This window comes from Henckelia pumila, chromosome 2, assembly GCF_033568475.1.
Source record: "Henckelia pumila isolate YLH828 chromosome 2, ASM3356847v2, whole genome shotgun sequence".
NCBI classification, from domain to species: Eukaryota; Viridiplantae; Streptophyta; class Magnoliopsida; order Lamiales; family Gesneriaceae; genus Henckelia; species Henckelia pumila.
In genome coordinates this window covers 105458624-105477067 of record NC_133121.1, presented here as the reverse complement: position 1 = coordinate 105477067, position 18444 = coordinate 105458624, and the positions used below count along the sequence as shown (strand labels likewise).

The following is an 18444-nucleotide window of genomic DNA, read 5'->3' as shown; positions in this document are numbered from 1 at the left end:
CTACGTTACAGACGCGCAATCAGACAGATTATATATGCCAGTTTTGCATGCTAGGCATACGAGCATATATGTATATAATCTGTGTACAGAGAGAGTTAGAGAGACAGGAAATACAGCCTTGAATAGAGGGGAGAGATGGCGGGGCGGTAGGATTCGGCTCCGGCTCCGGCTACTTTACGTTTTGCTTGTATATAAAGCAAATATCAGGTATATATGAATCCATCATTGTCAATTGTTTTCCATCTGTTGCAACCAAGATTGGTTTAGCAAATCTGTCACGCATTTGTACAAGTTCAATGCCTATCACGACATATTTCCACTGATCAAAAAGCTTTATAGATATGATCTGGTGATTGTGGGATGAAATTGTTTGATAAATGTATGTGCATCATGATTATTTTGAATGCTTTAAATGTGTCCATTTAAGGATTTTAACTTAGTCAATGGCATTGAATGATCATCTGATCCAGTTTGAATGGTTATTGTGGCTGCAATTTAACATGTCAGCTAGAAGTTTATTGCTGATCTGTTTACATCAATCTTCAGGTTTCAACGGTACATTTCTTGATTTAGTTTTTGAAAATCATGGCATCATTTAAGGCCAGCAGGTCAAATCTATCGACATCATCTGACTTGCCCGATTCACAGAATGGCAAACCACCATTGCCTCCACATGTTACTTTTGCTCGGAGGACCTCGTCTGGCCGATATACTAGCTACTCGAGGGATGATCTTGATAGCGAACTTAGCAGCAGCGATTTTATCAACTACACGGTGCACATGCCACCGACACCAGACAACCAGCCCGGTAATACTGCCACGCAGAAACTTGAAGAACAATATGTCTCTAGTTCACTATTCACCGGTGGATATAACAGTATTACGCGGGCTCATTTGATGGATAAGGTCATCGAATCTGAATCAAACCATCCCCAAATGGCTGGCTCGAAAGGCTCTTCTTGTGCAGTTAATGGATGTGATGGCAAGGTGACGAGTGATGAAAGGGGAAACGATATTCTCCCATGTGAGTGTGATTTCAAGATATGTCGGGATTGCTACATAGATGCCCTCAAAACGGGAGAGGGAATTTGCCCTGGTTGTAAAGAGCAGTATAAGATGACAGATTTGGATGAGGCGATGGAGAATTGGCGAACATTACCACAACTTCCACCTCCAGTGTCGAAAGTGGAGAGAAGGTTGTCGATGATGAAGTCAAGAAAGTCCGCGCTCGTGAGGAGCCAGACAGTGGATTTTGACCATAGCCGATGGTTATTTGAAACCAAGGGAACATATGGATATGGAAATGCGTTTTGGCCAAAGGAGGGAGGCCTCGACACTGAGAAGGAATGTGATATTGTCGAGCCTCTGAACAAACCATGGAGGCCTCTTACTCGTAAACTCAAGATTCCAGCCGGCATCATCAGCCCATACCGGTACATTATCTTGACCTATGTTTTCCCTTCAGAAGTAGGAAAGTAATCTTGTTTGATAACAAGTTTTTGCACTTCCATACCCATGCTCTCCGTTGACTTACAACCTTCTTGCCTATTTGAACAATTATGTATTCTTTTTTGTTATAACTTGTTATTGTTTCATTGTTTTCATTACTGGAATGTCTACTTTCATATATTTGAAACTAAAAGGGCAGACTTTTCTCTGTACTTTCTTGATACTTACCTTAGCTAAAGCACTTGACACACTCAGTTTTGTTACACTAGTTATGCATGGAGCATGTGGTGATCTGAAGTGTCTCTTTCCTATAATTCTGTAACATTTTGCAGTCTTCTGGTTGTTGTTCGAATGGTCGTTCTTGGACTTTTTCTGGCATGGAGAATCCGACATCCAAACAATGATGCAGTTTGGCTATGGGGAATGTCTGTAGTTTGTGAAATATGGTTCGCTTTTTCTTGGATTCTTGACCAACTACCAAAGCTCTGTCCTATAAATCGAGCAACTGATCTTAACGTCTTGAAGGAAAAATTCGAAACACCGAATCCCGGCAATCCGACCGGGAAGTCTGATCTTCCAGGCATAGATATCTTTATCTCTACCGCAGATCCAGAGAAAGAACCTCCACTTGTCACTGCCAACACCATTTTGTCTGTACTGGCAACTGATTATCCAGTTGAAAAACTAGCATGCTACGTCTCTGATGATGGCGGGGCACTTTTGACCTTTGAGGCCATGGCGGAAGCTGCAAGTTTTGCAAATATATGGGTCCCATTTTGTCGAAAGCATAACATTGAGCCTAGAAATCCAGACTCATACTTCAATTTGAAGAAAGATCCTTACAAGAACAAGGTTCTTAAGGACTTCGTCAAAGATCGGAGACGAGTAAAGCGTGAGTATGACGAGTTCAAGGTTCGGATAAATGGCCTGCCGGACTCTATTCGTCGTCGATCGGATGCCTATCATGCTAGAGAAGAGATTAAAACCATGAAGGAGCAGAGACAGAAGAAAGAAGATGAACCTTTAGAGGCTGTCAAGATCAAGAAAGCTACGTGGATGGCGGATGGAACACACTGGCCTGGCACTTGGTTGAATGCTTCAGTTGATCACTCAAAGGGTGATCATGCCGGAATAATACAGGTAAATCTTCGAATTGGTTCTTCATAGACGACACGTTTAAACTTGTCATGCTCAAATATCAAGAAGTGGATACAATATTACCCCCCTTCTCATTGTGCTGCAGGTGATGTTGAAGCCTCCCAGTGAAGACCCGCTTAGTGGAACAGCTGAAGATCGTGGTTTTATAGACCTGACTGATGTTGATATCCGTCTACCGTTGCTCGTTTATGTTTCTCGCGAAAAGCGTCCTGGCTATGATCACAATAAGAAAGCAGGTGCCATGAATGCTTTGGTTCGGGCTTCTGCAATCATGTCTAATGGTGCATTTATTCTGAATCTTGACTGTGACCACTATATTTACAACTCCCAAGCTATGAGGGAAGGGATGTGTTTCATGATGGACAGGGGTGGCGATCGTATCTGTTATGTTCAGTTTCCACAGAGATTCGAGGGCATTGACCCATCTGATCGGTATGCTAACAGAAATACTGTCTTTTTTGATGGCAACATGAGGGCTCTCGATGGTTTACAGGGTCCAGTTTATGTTGGAACTGGATGTCTTTTTCGGCGTATTGCCCTTTACGGGTTTGACCCACCTCGGTCCAAAGAACACAGTTCAGCCTTCTGTAGCTTTTGCTTCGGCCACCGAAAAAGGCAAAGGCAATCTGCAATTGCTAATACACCAGAAGAGAACAAGGCTCTGAGAATGGGTGATTCTGATGATGAAGAAATGGTGAATCATTCTCTTGCTCCGAAAATGTTTGGTAACTCGATCTTACTAATTGATTCAATCCCTGTAGCGGAGTTCCAAGGTCGACCTCTTGCTGATCATCCAGCTGTCAAGAATGGACGACCTTCTGGAGCTCTCACCATACCTCGAGATCTTCTTGATGCATCCACTGTTGCAGAAGCAATAAGTGTCATATCTTGCTGGTACGAGAATAAGACCGAATGGGGACAGCGTGTTGGATGGATTTATGGGTCTGTTACAGAAGATGTTGTCACTGGTTATCGGATGCACAACAGGGGATGGAAATCGGTTTACTGCGTCACAAAACGGGATGCCTTCCGTGGAACCGCCCCTATCAACCTCACGGATAGGCTCCATCAGGTTCTTCGTTGGGCGACAGGTTCAGTTGAGATATTCTTTTCTCGCAACAATGCATTGTTAGCAAGTTCAAGAATGAAGGTCCTTCAAAGAATTGCATACCTCAACGTCGGAATATATCCCTTTACCTCCATTTTCTTGATCGTTTACTGCTTTCTTCCAGCTCTGTCCCTCTTCTCTGGCCAGTTCATTGTCCAAACCTTGAACGTAACATTCTTAGCATACCTCCTGATCATCACTGTCACACTCTGTAGTCTTGCAGTACTAGAGGTCAAGTGGGCTGGAATCGAACTCGAAGAATGGTGGAGGAACGAGCAGTTTTGGCTGATCGGAGGGACTAGTGCCCACTTAGCTGCCGTGTTCCAAGGTCTCCTAAAAATAGTAGCAGGAGTCGAGATATCATTCACATTAACATCAAAATCAGGAGGCGACGACGACGACGATGAGTTTGCTGATCTTTATGTTGTCAAATGGACTTTCCTTATGATCCCTCCAATTGTGATCATAATGGTGAATCTGATAGCTGTAGCAGTTGGTATCAGCCGGACAATATACAGCGTGATACCGCAATGGAGTCGTTTACTTGGTGGGGTGTTCTTTAGCTTTTGGGTATTGGCTCATCTGTATCCCTTTGCAAAAGGGTTAATGGGAAGAAGAGGAAGGACTCCAACTATCGTGTTTGTTTGGTCAGGGCTCATTGCTATCATCATATCGCTTCTATGGGTGGCGATTAATCCGCCGGCGGGGGCGAACCAGATTGGGGGCTCATTTCAGTTTCCTTGACATATTATTCATTTATTGTGTAGTTTTAGTTCCAAGGAAACTGAGCAGACAAAAACATGGGGCTTTTTCCTTTTCTTTTGTCTGCTTAGATAAGAGCTATTGCTCTATGTATTCATTATTTCATTTTCTTTTACTGGTTTTATCCTTTGAAATTTCCATTCTAAAAAAAAAAAAAGGACAAAGGAAAGGGAATATTTGGCTCAGGACTGTCCATATGTCAATTTTGAGGGTTTTTTCTAAATTTCAGGTCACCTTATAGCTTTTATTATCCAGATTCAATCCAATCCAATATATGAAAGGGACTACTACCCAGACCATTTCTTGAAAGGGGGGCAGAAAAGACCAGCAGCTATCATTTCAATGTCTTTTGCTGCCGTACAACGAACACATGTAAACAAAAAGAAATTTAAGTGATTCTGGTCATATTGTACATATCATCAAACAGTTATTATTGCTTTGGTCATTACTCATTTCAACTATACCTGAAAATATTATTCCGTCTTTTACTCGATAGTATTCGACTGTTTTTGTTTAAATTGTAAATAGATGACGGGAATATTGCATGCAATTATGAGACTGAACCACCAAGTGAGCTTCAAAGCTGGTAAAGTTCATGAAATGTTTAGAGTTTTGCAAAATCAAGAATATAGCTACTGTGTAAAACTCACCACAACAAAACATCATCAAAATCGTTTGTTTAAACTCTTCAAAAAAAAAAATAATCGTTTGTTTAAACGTACATCAGAAATCAAATTATACTCGCGAAAAACTCACAGTTGAGGGAGGAACCATCATATACCAGGAAATGGTACACCCAACAATGACTCTTCATAGATCCATGTCACTTCAAGTCTTTGAATATTTGAAGCCACTGGAACCTTAATTTCATGCTACGAGTCAGTTGTTGGAGTGGAATTGGTGGCTTCTGATGTTTTGACGGTTTCTTCTTCGTTGCTTTCCATGTCTATTGTCATATCTTCATTAACCTCTGCTTCCTCTACCTCAGTCATTATTTCATCTTTGTCTTCTTCTGCAGGTTCCACTCCATTTTCAGCTGAATTCGTTGAAGGTGGGGTCCTTCCACGTTCCCCATGAGCTCCATTTGAACTTTGTTCCGTCGAAGGTGGATAACCATCAGTAGAGATTGTCAACATAGATGTGACCAACAAATTCTGTTGAAATAAAAGACAAGAAAATCTGAATTTTTAACAATCCTAGCACCATGGTGTAGGTAGGAGGTCAGGTGCAAATCAATATTTGGTCATACAATACTGATTATGGATTTTCTTTATCTCATGTCAATAGTGGAAGGAAGCAATTCGTAAAGGTAAACCATAAATAGAATCATATCATGATTCATGACATTGGGGCGTAAAAACAAAGCCAAATGGGGTGAAATAAATCCACAAAATTTGTAGGATTTGTCCGGCTAAACGGAAGCTCGAGCAAGTACATATATATACACGCATATAAAAGGACTCCACTTGATTTCATATAAGATGGGGACAAAAGGGGATGAGGGGGTATTACATTTTGTTTCTGGATTTACGGTTGTTTGGTTTGGTAGGAAAGTAAAGGAGGTCAAAGTCAGTCGTAGGAGTTCCACAACTGTTGGTAGCATTGGATTTTTAAGCAAGTTAATAGCGCCATCTTTTAGGGAACATGATGCATCACAAACACAGGGAAAATAGAAATAAGATTTTCATGAAAAAAATTCTGGAAAATATTTATTTCCTCATTTTGCTTTCATCCCATAGCTAAGCAACCAAATGGAACCAAGCTCAACCCTCTATCGTCTTCTGTACAAATGAGAATATAGGAAAATCAACCTTTCAAACTAGCCACGAGTTCCAAGAACATCAACACCAAAGATCTGGCCTTTTGTGCATAAAGATGATTAATACATCAAGTCTCAGAGCATTTAAACAATAGAAGAGCTGCTTCAGTATTAAGTTTAACCACCGTAAGAGATTCACGTCACTGTTTCAAATTCAATTCGTGATTTTCATTTTTATTGGTGGTGGTGCCATGGTGTTGGTAAAAGTTAATGAAATACGGAATACCTTTTCTAGCGCCAATATGAGCTTTGTGAGCCTGGGATATATACTTTGTGCAGACAATAGGACCTGTGTTTAATCGGGATTACAAAGATGTTTCAGATGCATAGAGTATAAAATATAAGGCCACACAAATGAGCTAAGAATTGAAAGAAGGTAAAACAATGAGACTCAGATCCAGGGAAACAAAAATGCTATGATAAGGAAAATAACAGAAGCTTCCAGGAAAAAAATACTGGTAAAGATGTCATTGACAAGGTCACCTCACAGAGCCTTTGCAAAGTAAATGGAGGACCTTCATCAAAGCTTCGAAGAGCTGCACAACCCAGAATGAAACAATAGGTAAATTCTGCCTCGATATTAGCATCCTAAATCTACTCAAGAAATATTTCTTCAAACAGTTTAGTGAGCATCGACTCAGAACACAACTTTTCAGACCCGATTAGAAAATTAAGGATGTCTAATGCTGGCGATCTTGAATCTTGGCTCATGCAAGAGTAGTAGCTCTGGATTTTTTCCTCACCCATAAATATGCATATACCACTTACTTCAACATCATGCAACAATAAATAACAAATAAATTTGGTCTCCAGCCCTTTCAGCGAAGATAGAATTAAAGAGCACGTATATAGAGAATAAAAAGGGCGAACACAGAGTTGCATAGCATGCATATTACGCCAAGTGTTGTTGCTTAGTAGTGTATTCGGGGCAAAGGCAATGGATTACTCAGACCCGACATCATATCACAATAAATAAAATAAAGAAGTTGCGCCACTGGGAAGTACCATCGTCCAACCTTTTCACCAATGCCTGGAAGGTTTCTCCTAATGTGGTAAACTGTTGGTCTATAGTCATCTTTGCCTCCGGATACTCTGAAAGGATCTTAAAGGAAAAACAAAAAAGAACTGTCAATATTTAACAATGGGTATTTTGGTCACAGAAAAATCTTATCAAACCAGCAGGAGGAACAAAATCAGTATCTGACCACAGTCGTGGATATGGAAGGTCAAATATAACAAATAAAATACAAAATTGAAGTAACTCGCTGTTGACAACTTGTCATATCTCCCAATACCTTTTTGAGATAGTAAGATAGAATATTCTTTAACTTTTTCCAATCTTGCCTGAGATGGAAAATATAGAATGGTAATTAGTCCGTAATAAATTCGAATATTTGGAACAAATTCCTCGAAAGCAATACAACTAACATGTATATAAGTAAAGAGGTAGATCCGACTTCCTGGTTGTGTTATAGCTACCAAATATAGAAATGCTCAGGGTTCATAGTTGTTTATAAATAATTTTTAAAAATAAATATTCACGTAGTTTTAGAGTTCTAGAGTATATAGTTAATAAGGACTACATTAAAATTGATGCTATAATTCTTTATTATTTGATCCCGCCGGAAATACTCAAATGCTAGAAATAATAATGAATATATATCATGCACCGATGACTAATAAATAAACAAAATCTGCGACAACGATAAATGATAATTTAAATATACTACAAAAACCATTCTAATAAACACGGAAATTTAATGCATACCATATTATAAAGACCACCTCAATAATTCCAAATTATCTTTTATCATTTTTCTAATTTTTAATTACTCACCAAAAATCCTACATTGTTTTAAAAATTGCGAAAAAAGTCCATGCTGTATCCTAAAAAATAACAAAATGCACCTGCCGTACTCAAAAAGGTCATGATATACTTGCTGACCCTGTCGAATATAGTATCCCTATTTTATTTTATTTTTAATTTAACTTTCAGGTACTCCTATACCAGTAATACCAGTCCCCTGTATCCTCATCCATATCCGTATCTGAGAAGAACCCAACATGCATATAATTAGTTTTGGAGTATCCACGCATGATAGGATAGAACACACTACCACTAAGCATGGATGTAAACAGCTCGTGAAGTAAAGTTTATTGAATATAATCATGATACACCTTACTCCTTAATATGATTCTTAGACAACCACCTAGGGATGAAAATTAATAAGAAAATATTTGATGACGTTTTTCAGCAGCAATAAAATGGAAAATAAGCGTAGGATTTGTCTCTCCATTAATATTTATTAATCTTACAGACCAACAAACAAATAGATTAAGAGTTTATGACATGAAAGGTAAATCTAGGAAGGCGCACTTGGAGAACAGAAAAGCGTACCAAAATCTCCCAGTGGATGCACTTGTTTCTAATGCGCATCTTACTTCTTCATCCGAAAATTGATGTGATTCTATGCCTCTGTTATCTCACATCCCAAGGAATTAAACACAAGAACAAAAAAATACTTAAAAAAGCAGAACTTCAATAGGGAAAACTAAAACTTTTACACATGATTCGACAAGTCGGAGACAGAATGGTCGCAATTCTGTTCGGGGTCAGGCCCGGCTGAAATGGCCAAGTTTTCTGGGTTCTCATTTGCGGCCACCTCCATTTACAACACCTCTATCTGCACGATGCATTCGTTCGATTATAATCAGTCATCAACCGACAACAAGTGAATCAAGAAAACAACTTATTCAAATTGTTCATGGGCACGGGCACATAACACAGCTGAAGACATGAAGTAGGGAATAAACGCACAAGGAGTTTTCCAAATAAATTGGCAGATTATGTAATTCATTTGGCATAAATAAATAAGTGTATATTTTAGTAGGTGGAGCAGCAGGAAGGAAATCAGTCACACACGAGGGGAGTGATATAAAAAGAGAATGACAGTAATCACTCTTCTTGAATCTGATAGAATTTCCTCCCTCTCTTTCTCTCTCGTCTGCCATCTTCTTTCCCAAGTTCAAGAGTTTGGCTCGCTCGAAGCAGCCATTGCATCGTTTACAGATCCAGAATCATTGAAAACCCTAGATTAACAGACCATTAATCACAAGATCTGAACCGAAAAAGAGAAAAACTCACCGATGATATAGAAGATTTCAGGGAATTGAACTTCGAATCCAACGGGAAATGAGAGAGAACGAGGGACTCTTCGTAGACAGTAGAATTAGACAATGACTCCTTTTTCAGCACAGTTCGAGAATATTGCGCTTGGGCAAGATGTTAGATTCATGTAAATAGATTTTATTTTTTTTTTGATTTGATATAACTAGATTTTATACATGACGTAAATTTGATAGTACAAATTACACATGTAAATTGTAAATAAGTATAGTAAAAATCCTTTAAATTTCAAAAAAATAAAATCCTTTTAAATAATTGATCATTTATGTAGATCTTATGCATCGAAATATTTTTTATTAGTTCAAAATTCAATTATAATTTAAAGGTGAAATAAAAGTTCGATGAAACTAGCAAACTCAAGTCGATGACTTGTAGCTCAGTTAAAATCAAGATTCTAATTTCGGGACGAGATCTTGACTTCAAAACCTAATTGTAACAATTTTCTCCCTCAATTTAAAAAAAATAAAAATTAGTTTTCTCAACAACGGCTCGGAACTCAGCGGAGTTTTAGATCTTTTTTTTTCGAAAAAACCACTGAATAACATTAAACCAAATCAGACAAAATTACAAAAGAAATCAAAGTAGGAGAGAGTGTAATGTAACCCTTCCTAATATACCAGACATTGAAACTGCTTCCCTAGCCAAAACATGAGCAGCATGGTTCGCTGATCTAAACACAAAAACAAAATGACAAGATGAGAAATCCCTAGCTAGGATTTTACAATCTTCTACGTACTATTAAGCTTAAACTTGAAGAATCAGGCTCCTACTTGTTCAACGCTTCCATGATTAGCAGTGCGTCAGATTCAACAATGATATGCGAATAGTCTAAGCTTTTAAGCCAACCAAGAGCTTCTCGGATACTCAAGGCTTCATTCACCGTGGAGTTGAAATTTCCCTGCAAAATACCATGTGTAGCAGCTATTACTATGCCATTCGAATCACGAAGAACACAACCATAACCAATATGAGGAAATCTATCAATCACAGCAGCATCAACATTACACTTCAGAATATTATCTAGAGGCATTATCCAAGTTCGGGACCCAATATGTGTAGGGGAAATAAGGGTTCGAGCACCAACCTGCTTAGCCATTAACCAATGAGAGTGGAGAATCGAAGCTGATTGGAAAATTACAGAAGCTAACTTCACCTCCCATTCCAAACCACGTCATTTCTGTTTTGCCAAACATTTCACAAAATAGTTGCATCTAAACCAATCTCATTATGCTCACAATTGTTAACTAAATTGTTCCACCAAGCTGTGATGGACATCAAAGAAGAAAGATTGCTATCTTGGAGATATGCACCAGACATTTCTTGCAAAAGGACACGACAACAAAGCATGAAAATCGTCATCTGGTTCATTATGATAGAGCGGACACCACTCAGCCACCGCCACCCTACGATGCTGCAACGCTTTCAAAGTCGGCAAACAAGAAGAAATAATTCTCCAAATGAAGTTTCTGATCTTAGCTAGCTCTTTCAGTTTCCAAACCACCCTCCAATTGATAACTGTTCTCAAAAATTTTTGTGGTCATAAATTGTATTCATCGAGATCTATTGACTTTACATATCAATTCATTGTAAAAAATACGATCTTACGATAGATCTGTCGGGGTCTTGAAATTATATAATTGTAAGCAACCCTAGTCATCATCTTTGTATCTAGTTTACTTGTAAGTTTTGTTGGATATGCTTTATACACCGATTTTGGACAACCTTTTCAACAACTTAGAGATTCATTCGAGGAATACGAAGACTAAATGAAAACTCTGCAAATAAAATTTCATATCAATTTTTTTCTAAACATTTGCAAACACGACACAAAATATACTAGTAATACTAAAAATAGTTTGTTATCATCAAATTACTTATATCACCGTTTCGATAATCTAGCAACCTTCTTGTCTTTTTTATGATGTTTTATGATTCCCAAACGCTATTAAATTAAAATTAGCACAGTATTGAATTTATGTTAAAAAGTAAGACCTCGTGTTCAAAAAAAAAAAAAACTTCGAATTATAACACGAGTCTATGCAAACATGTAGTTGCATGTAAAATATAGAAAATTGTGATTTTTGAAATAATGATGAGACAATTTTCAGGTGCAATTACGCCCACATTATTGTATAGTTGCCGCTATTTTTTTTTCTTTTATTAATTAATATTCATAATTAACACTAATTCCTACTTAAAATATAATTATGTTAATTACTCTAATATAAAAATAATTGAATTATAATATAAATTTTTTATGAGATATAATATAAATTTTCAAAGGATGTTATAATGTAATATAATTATTTTAATTCCTCTAGTATTTATGTCTCATAATTCGTGACATGAAATAATTAAAATATTAACTTATAATTACTATACGTAAATGGGCCCTGGAATTTGGGTATCACGAACACTAGCCCCGGTACCGTAACTTCCAAAACAGCCCATAGCCCCAACCTGATCCTAGCAGGAATACTTTACCAAGTTACCCCGAAATTAACAACGAATCTGCAGAGCTGGACGGGGTAATTTTGTCAGACGATATATCAACGGCTTTCTTTGCAATATAGCCGTTACTATTCTCTCTCTTTCCTAAAAAACGCAAAAGAAACTGCGAACTTCGCAACAGCAAACCCTAATTCACAAAATTTATTTGTATATAAACCCCGCCGTGCTTCTCATTCTAGAGTACCAATCAATCAATCGTTTCACAATCTCTCTGTTGCGCTATCAATCGAATTACCGAGGGTCGGCGCTTGGCTCGGGCCATCACGTTCAACGATCTCTCTGTCTCGCGATCACTGGGCTTCTTTTAATTGCTTGTTTAATTCAAATTTTCTGTTGAAATTTGTCTAACTAATCTTTTTGCAGGATTCTTTTTTCCTCGTAGTTTGTTTTGTATTGTTTTTTGGCAGGTGTTTGATTTCTTGCTTTCTGAAGATATTACACAAACTCTCACACACTCGCACAAAGTACCCCGTACACCTCGATCTGTATTTCTGTTTCTGTGCTATTTTCCTGCCTGTTTTGTTGTTTGTCCCATAGTGATGGATGCAGGAATGATTAACTCTTCGGCGTCATCGAACAAGACTCAATCCCGATACCCGCTCCAAGAACAGCTTCTACAAAAAAGAAATTCAAAGGAAAACGTATGTAATTGTTGTTTTCCCTGTATTTCTCGTTATTCTTATTAGATGGATTACTTGTATCTATCATCTAATGCATGTGAAATTTAGGTGTTTGCAAAAGTCTTGAAATGGTTTTGTATGTTTGCACGAATTACAGATTAAGCCCGCCTTACTGTTGACGTAAAAAATATTTCATTTTTAGTGTATTGATTATGCAAATCTTGATTTTTGGAAAGTATTTGGGTGCAATACCTGCCAATGTATGGAATTAGTAATTAAACAATTTGGGTTTGGGTTTTCTTTGTTGATGGTGTATTAACTTAGGGTTCTTAAGTGTTCTGGTAGATTCTCAACTTATATCTCTATCATACAATGTGTGTAGGTGGTGGTAGGGAAGCACTTTTTCTAGTGATGTATGTGTGTATTCTAGTTTCGAGAGAGAAACTGTTTGTGCAACTTCGTAACTGAATATATGTTTTTGCTGCAACAGTTGGATCGCTTCATACCTAATAGATCAGCAATGGATTTCGATTATGCACATTTCATGCTTACAGAAGGAAGGAAAGGTAAGGAAAATCCAGCTGTTAGCTCTTCTCCATCCAGGGAGGCGTACAGGAAGCATCTTGCAGAAACATTCAACATGAACAGGACACGGATATTGGCTTTTAAGAACAAACCTCCAACACCCGTGGAGGCCATTCCAAACGAGTTTTCATCGACTGCTCACCAAGCCAAACCTGCCAAACCCCGCCGCCACATACCCCAGGTTGGTTTTGTCTTTTCTTCTTTGCTCTTCTTTGTGTTCTAGTATTACATAGGGGCTTCTAATTTACCGCTCTTATCGGGTCTTGATGCAGACTTCCGAGAGGACATTAGATGCACCCGATCTTGTGGATGATTACTACTTGAATTTGTTGGATTGGGGAAGTTCCAATGTTCTTTCTATTGCTCTTGGAAGCACTGTATATCTGTGGGATGCCTCTGATGGAAACACCTCAGAACTTGTAACCGTAGATGAAGAAACTGGTCCAGTTACCAGTGTCAAGTGGGCTCCTGATGGAAGGCATATTGCTGTTGGTCTGAATAACTCTGAAGTTCAGCTTTGGGATTCCACGGCTAACAGACTTGTAAGCAGTGCCTTTTACAATTTACATTTTGTTGGTTGGCATTTATTTCTTCACGTTTCTTTTGATTTACCAATCAATATTCATTATTACATACTTGATCCTGCAGCTAAGAACATTAAAAGGAGGCCATGGATCACGAGTTGGCGCTTTGGACTGGAACAATCACATTTTAACCACTGGGGGAATGGATGGACAGATCATTAACAATGATGTCAGAGTGCGCGGACACATAGTTGAAACTTACAGAGGACATCATCAAGAAGTTTGTGGTCTTAAATGGTCAGCCTCTGGTCAGCAGTTGGCCAGTGGTGGAAACGATAATCTCCTGCACATATGGGACAGGTCCGTTGCTTCATCAAATGCTCCAACTCAGTGGCTGCACAGGCTGGAGGAGCATACGGCCGCCGTAAAAGCCCTCGCATGGTGTCCTTTTCAAGGGAACTTGTTGGCCACTGGTGGAGGTGGAGGTGACAGGTGCATAAAGTTCTGGAACACTCACACCGGCGCTTGCTTGAACTCCGTGGACACAGGTTCACAAGTTTGCGCTCTTCTGTGGAACAAGAATGAGAGGGAGTTGCTTAGTTCTCATGGTTTCACTCAAAATCAGCTCACTCTCTGGAAATACCCTTCCATGATGAAGATAACAGAGCTCACTGGCCATACATCTAGAGTTCTCTTCATGGCACAGGTAAATGCTGATTCAACTAAATGTATCTTGACTTATTTTCTTAATAAAAACATAGAGTATTAACCATTGTTCTATGGGATGCAGAGTCCGGATGGTTGCACGGTGGCATCTGCAGCAGGCGATGAAACTCTTAGATTTTGGAACGTTTTCGGGACACCCGAAGTGTTGAGTAAGCCTGCACCGAAGGCAAATGTGGAGCCATTTGCACACTTGAACCGCATCAGATGATAAATGATTCATTTGGTAAAATTTAGGCGTGACTGAAGCTGTAAATTGTAATTGAACTGATTTTCCATTTTTTTAAAAAAAAATTAATTTTGTAGGAAGTATTATAATTCCTATATATCTTGGAGGCATGACCAGTCACTCTTCGTGACAAATATAGTGATAAAACTTGTATTAAGTTATTTTTATTAAGTAGTGGAAACTTCATGATAATGTAATTATGTAAAGATTTTTTGACTTTATAAATAATACATAGAGCCAAGTCCCCATTCCTCACCTCACCCACTTCTTGGGTTCATCGTTTGTTGAAAATGTTGGCATTATTATCATCTTATTTTCTTAGCCCAATCTTTTAGGAATATTCTTCCTGCTTGTTAGCATATGCTCTACAATATATTATATTATCAAATAACAAGAAAAAAAAAAAAGTTAAAATATCTCTATGTCGCCTGCACTTATCGCCGTTCCCAGAACGGGAATGTATACTCAAATAACATAGTCAAATCTAAATACAAATCTATGTTATTATCATTATCATATAAGGTGAGCCATGGCCCACAAATTGATTATTTTCCAACTTAAGATGGTTATCTCTAATAATTCAATATTATATACTATCTTTGGCTTTGATAAAAACCACATGCTTCATGCTCCAACAATCACAATAAAAAAACATACTACACATTTGAAATCAATTAAATCATTTTTCACCTTGCTTTTTTCCACCAGTTTATATTTGTTGGGATACACAAAAAATATATATATATATCTCTAATATCTCTACTATATAATACATGAGAGATTTATAAAAACTAACTATATGAGGACACCAATCTTTTCTTTTCGTTTTACTCTTTTTTTTCATAATTATTTTTTTCTATCCACTATTCCACTGAAAACTTCACATTAACTCCATGATTTGCATTAAAAAATATATGTATAAAAAAAAATTTCTTTTACACATATAACACGTGTGCATTTTTTACAAGTATTTATCGACAAATACACGTGAAAGAAGATATTTACCAAGAACATGTAGTAATGTCAAATTTTTAACTGTCTATAGATACCCGTTAACGGAATCCGTTAAGAATGACTGTTACAGTACGGAAATCTGACGGCGCTTGGTCTTTCCGTAGTGTACGGGGTAGGTGCGAGCAGGGGAATGAAGAAAGAGAGAGAGAGACACAAGTTGTATATGAAGAAGGAAGGGGGGGAGGGGAACACACACACACACACTTTTCATAATCCTCATCCATCAGTCAAACCCCTTTCCTCTCTCTCTCTCTCTCTCTCTCGAATTCACCAGTTCTCAAAAGAGTGTTTAATTGTATGGCTGCTAATTTACAGAGCCGAGGATTGGCGAGCTTCAGTAAGCAATTCGTCAGCCGGGTCCGTTCCCGTGATTCTACCGTGATCAGGTCAGTTTGTGTGTTTTTTGTTTTGTTTTTTTTTTTTTTTTGCTTCTTAATCTGCGCGTGGTTGTTGTGTTGTTAGTTCTGTAGCTGTTTTTTTGGATACTGTGTTGTTTTCCTTGAATGTATGTTACTTTTGGGGATTGGATGTGTTGCTGACCGGACGTTACCCTTTTTTTTGGCTGGGTTTCGCGGTGATCGGAGTATTTTTTCAAAATTATTTGGAGTTCTGTTTCATTTTTTTTATCCGGTTTTCGAGATTGAAGAGCTTAGATCAGTCAGATTGTTTGTTCCGTTTTTCAATGATCTGTACGGCTGTGGAGAGTCACTTGATCTTGCGCTCAACTAGGCCTTATCCGTGCGCTAATTCTTGTATACTTCTGTTGAAATTGGTCCTGGAGTCTGGAGATATAGCTAATTTCAGTCGGTAATGGAATTTGCATGTGCTGCTACCAGTTCTTAATTGGATTTTTATTTCACTTGTTTTGATTTCTGACCCAAAATTTGCGGTTTTGCTGACGGAGATTCTCTGCAGTATCGATATCTTAACAACTTATCAGATTAAAGTAAATGGTATGACAATAGGATGGTCTTCTCTGCTTACTTGAACTATGGTGTATCCAAATTCGCCATTGACTTTTTCCCTTCATATAATAATAAACATGTGGTTCTGGTCCCCCCACGCTTTATTCGACTAAATTTTAATATATTTTCAAGAAATTGTAGCTGCTTTAGATTAAGTACAAATATAAATGGGCTTGGATTCAAAATATACATTATATATAAATGGATTCAAATAAGATGCTTAGTTAATCGATTAGAGAATTGGTTTGTTTTTATATCATGTGATACGTTTACGGTATCTTGATTGCAATGTTGATAAGGTAGATATCAGGGATAGGACGAAAGGATAAAGGATGGGGACATTGTGTGTTATTTATAGCTGAAACATGTGGGGTGTGGACCTCCACAGCAAGGAAATGGATATCTATTATTTAGTGGGTTGATTATGGGTGCCTTTATTATGATATGATATGATTCATCTAATTCACAGGAGTTGAAAATATATGAATCTTTCGGATATTTGACACACATGTTTGGTAAGTTAGTGAACTAAGATAAAAAAGTAATTTTTTTGTAGTGAACATGGATTTTTTACTTCCCTTTGGTTCGAGTAATTTGATAAAGTTTGGTTGTTAGTCAGTCTATTTTTGGGTTGAGATGTGATTTGGTTCCACTCTTATTACATCCCATCTTCATGTCACAACCAGACCACCTACCTCTAATATGTACGTATGCTACTCGACTACTTGTCTTTTAATCACGCACACAAAGTATGCTTTATATGGTGGGAATTAAGTGACGCATGTTGCATAGTGGCGCTCACTTTTTATCAGTACCCTGTACTGTAGTAGGAAATGAACTAAATCCAGTTCATCCTGGTTTATTAACACTTATCATATAAACGTTCAATTCTCATTTCTTCCAGTCTCATGCAAGTATTGTAGTATATACTGAATTATCTCATTAACGATGATCTAGGAGAGGTGTGCACGTTTCAACCTACGACAAGAACCCAGACGAGGATCATGCTGTTTCTGCTGTGGTTCCAGACAACGTGATCCCGCCTCAAACTCAACAATATTGGGCTCCTCACCCTAAGACCGGGGTATTTGGCCCTGCAAAAGATGGACCAACCGCAGATGAAGATGGTGGTTCAAATGGCGTCTCTGATTCGGTGCTGGAGCAGAAGGCCTTCTTCCGTCCTATGGAGGACTTGGACAAGCCACACCACCCTTGACTCAGTGAAAGAAGTATCATTCCACCCAAGCCTAATAAGTATTTGCGCGCGTGTTAAGTTTTTACCCTACTACTCTCTCGATATGTACAAAGATTTTAGTAGCATAATATCAACTGCGTTTCACTATTTGAGCATGTAATAGGGGGTGGATATGGAGTGGCCTTTTGTCATTTGTGGATGAAAAATCTGTTCACTTTCCAACCCATTTAATGGGCTTAAAAATCGTTCTTTCCCCACTTTCCATGAGATATTATTAAATATTCATAAAATCGACATCTTCTCGGACTTCAATTCCTATGTGGTTAAATCATAACAAGTTCACAAGTACAACTACCCAAGATGCTTGCATCGGAATGGATAAAGATAAAGATGCAACGCACGCCATTTACGTATTATCTATCTCTATATAAAATGAGATGAAAGTGTCTGTATCGTCCAATCCGATAAGGCCTTAAAGGCAAGGTTCTGGAAAGGGTCTTTTTGTTGGTCCCCATTTTTTTTTTTAATAATATCACGCAGCTGGGGATTAAATTGATTAAGTGATATGAATTTGTGCCTGTATTATTCATTAATA

The 18444-nt window shown here is 38.0% G+C and overlaps 5 protein-coding genes across 6 annotated transcripts; 3 read left to right on the top strand and 2 right to left on the bottom strand.

The window, feature by feature from the left end:
- Positions 1 to 76: 76 nt before the first annotated feature.
- LOC140879303 (cellulose synthase-like protein D3) lies at positions 77 to 4592 on the top strand. The gene is made up of 4 exons (XM_073282979.1): positions 77 to 207; positions 547 to 1433; positions 1782 to 2589; positions 2693 to 4592. Exons 2-4 carry the CDS (start codon positions 586 to 588, stop codon positions 4457 to 4459), a joined length of 3423 nt encoding a protein of 1140 aa, XP_073139080.1. The 5' UTR covers positions 77 to 207; positions 547 to 585; the 3' UTR covers positions 4460 to 4592.
- A 466-nt stretch (positions 4593 to 5058) lies between these two features.
- On the bottom strand, positions 5059 to 9584 carry LOC140881272 (uncharacterized). 2 transcript variants are annotated; one of them, XM_073286455.1, is made up of 8 exons: positions 9442 to 9584; positions 8862 to 8980; positions 8695 to 8772; positions 7592 to 7640; positions 7302 to 7398; positions 6780 to 6832; positions 6523 to 6585; positions 5059 to 5631 (listed from the first exon to the last, which is right to left on the bottom strand). In XM_073286455.1, exons 2-8 carry the CDS (start codon positions 8963 to 8965, stop codon positions 5350 to 5352), a joined length of 726 nt encoding a protein of 241 aa, XP_073142556.1. In that variant the 5' UTR covers positions 8966 to 8980; positions 9442 to 9584; the 3' UTR covers positions 5059 to 5349. The 2 variants fall into 2 exon arrangements, with proteins under 2 accessions (XP_073142556.1, XP_073142557.1); XM_073286456.1 differs by lacking the exon at positions 9442 to 9584 and adding an exon at positions 9248 to 9429.
- Positions 9585 to 10059: 475 nt separating this feature from the next.
- On the bottom strand, positions 10060 to 10579 carry LOC140878082 (uncharacterized). The gene is made up of 2 exons (XM_073281684.1): positions 10254 to 10579; positions 10060 to 10153 (listed from the first exon to the last, which is right to left on the bottom strand). Exons 1-2 carry the CDS (start codon positions 10577 to 10579, stop codon positions 10060 to 10062), a joined length of 420 nt encoding a protein of 139 aa, XP_073137785.1.
- A 1507-nt stretch (positions 10580 to 12086) lies between these two features.
- LOC140881369 (cell division cycle 20.2, cofactor of APC complex-like) lies at positions 12087 to 14916 on the top strand. The gene is made up of 5 exons (XM_073286630.1): positions 12087 to 12635; positions 13105 to 13380; positions 13472 to 13741; positions 13848 to 14429; positions 14514 to 14916. Exons 1-5 carry the CDS (start codon positions 12534 to 12536, stop codon positions 14655 to 14657), a joined length of 1374 nt encoding a protein of 457 aa, XP_073142731.1. The 5' UTR covers positions 12087 to 12533; the 3' UTR covers positions 14658 to 14916.
- Positions 14917 to 15847: 931 nt separating this feature from the next.
- On the top strand, positions 15848 to 18075 carry LOC140882783 (late embryogenesis abundant protein At5g17165-like). The gene is made up of 2 exons (XM_073288983.1): positions 15848 to 16075; positions 17612 to 18075. Exons 1-2 carry the CDS (start codon positions 15987 to 15989, stop codon positions 17868 to 17870), a joined length of 348 nt encoding a protein of 115 aa, XP_073145084.1. The 5' UTR covers positions 15848 to 15986; the 3' UTR covers positions 17871 to 18075.
- Positions 18076 to 18444: the final 369 nt, after the last annotated feature.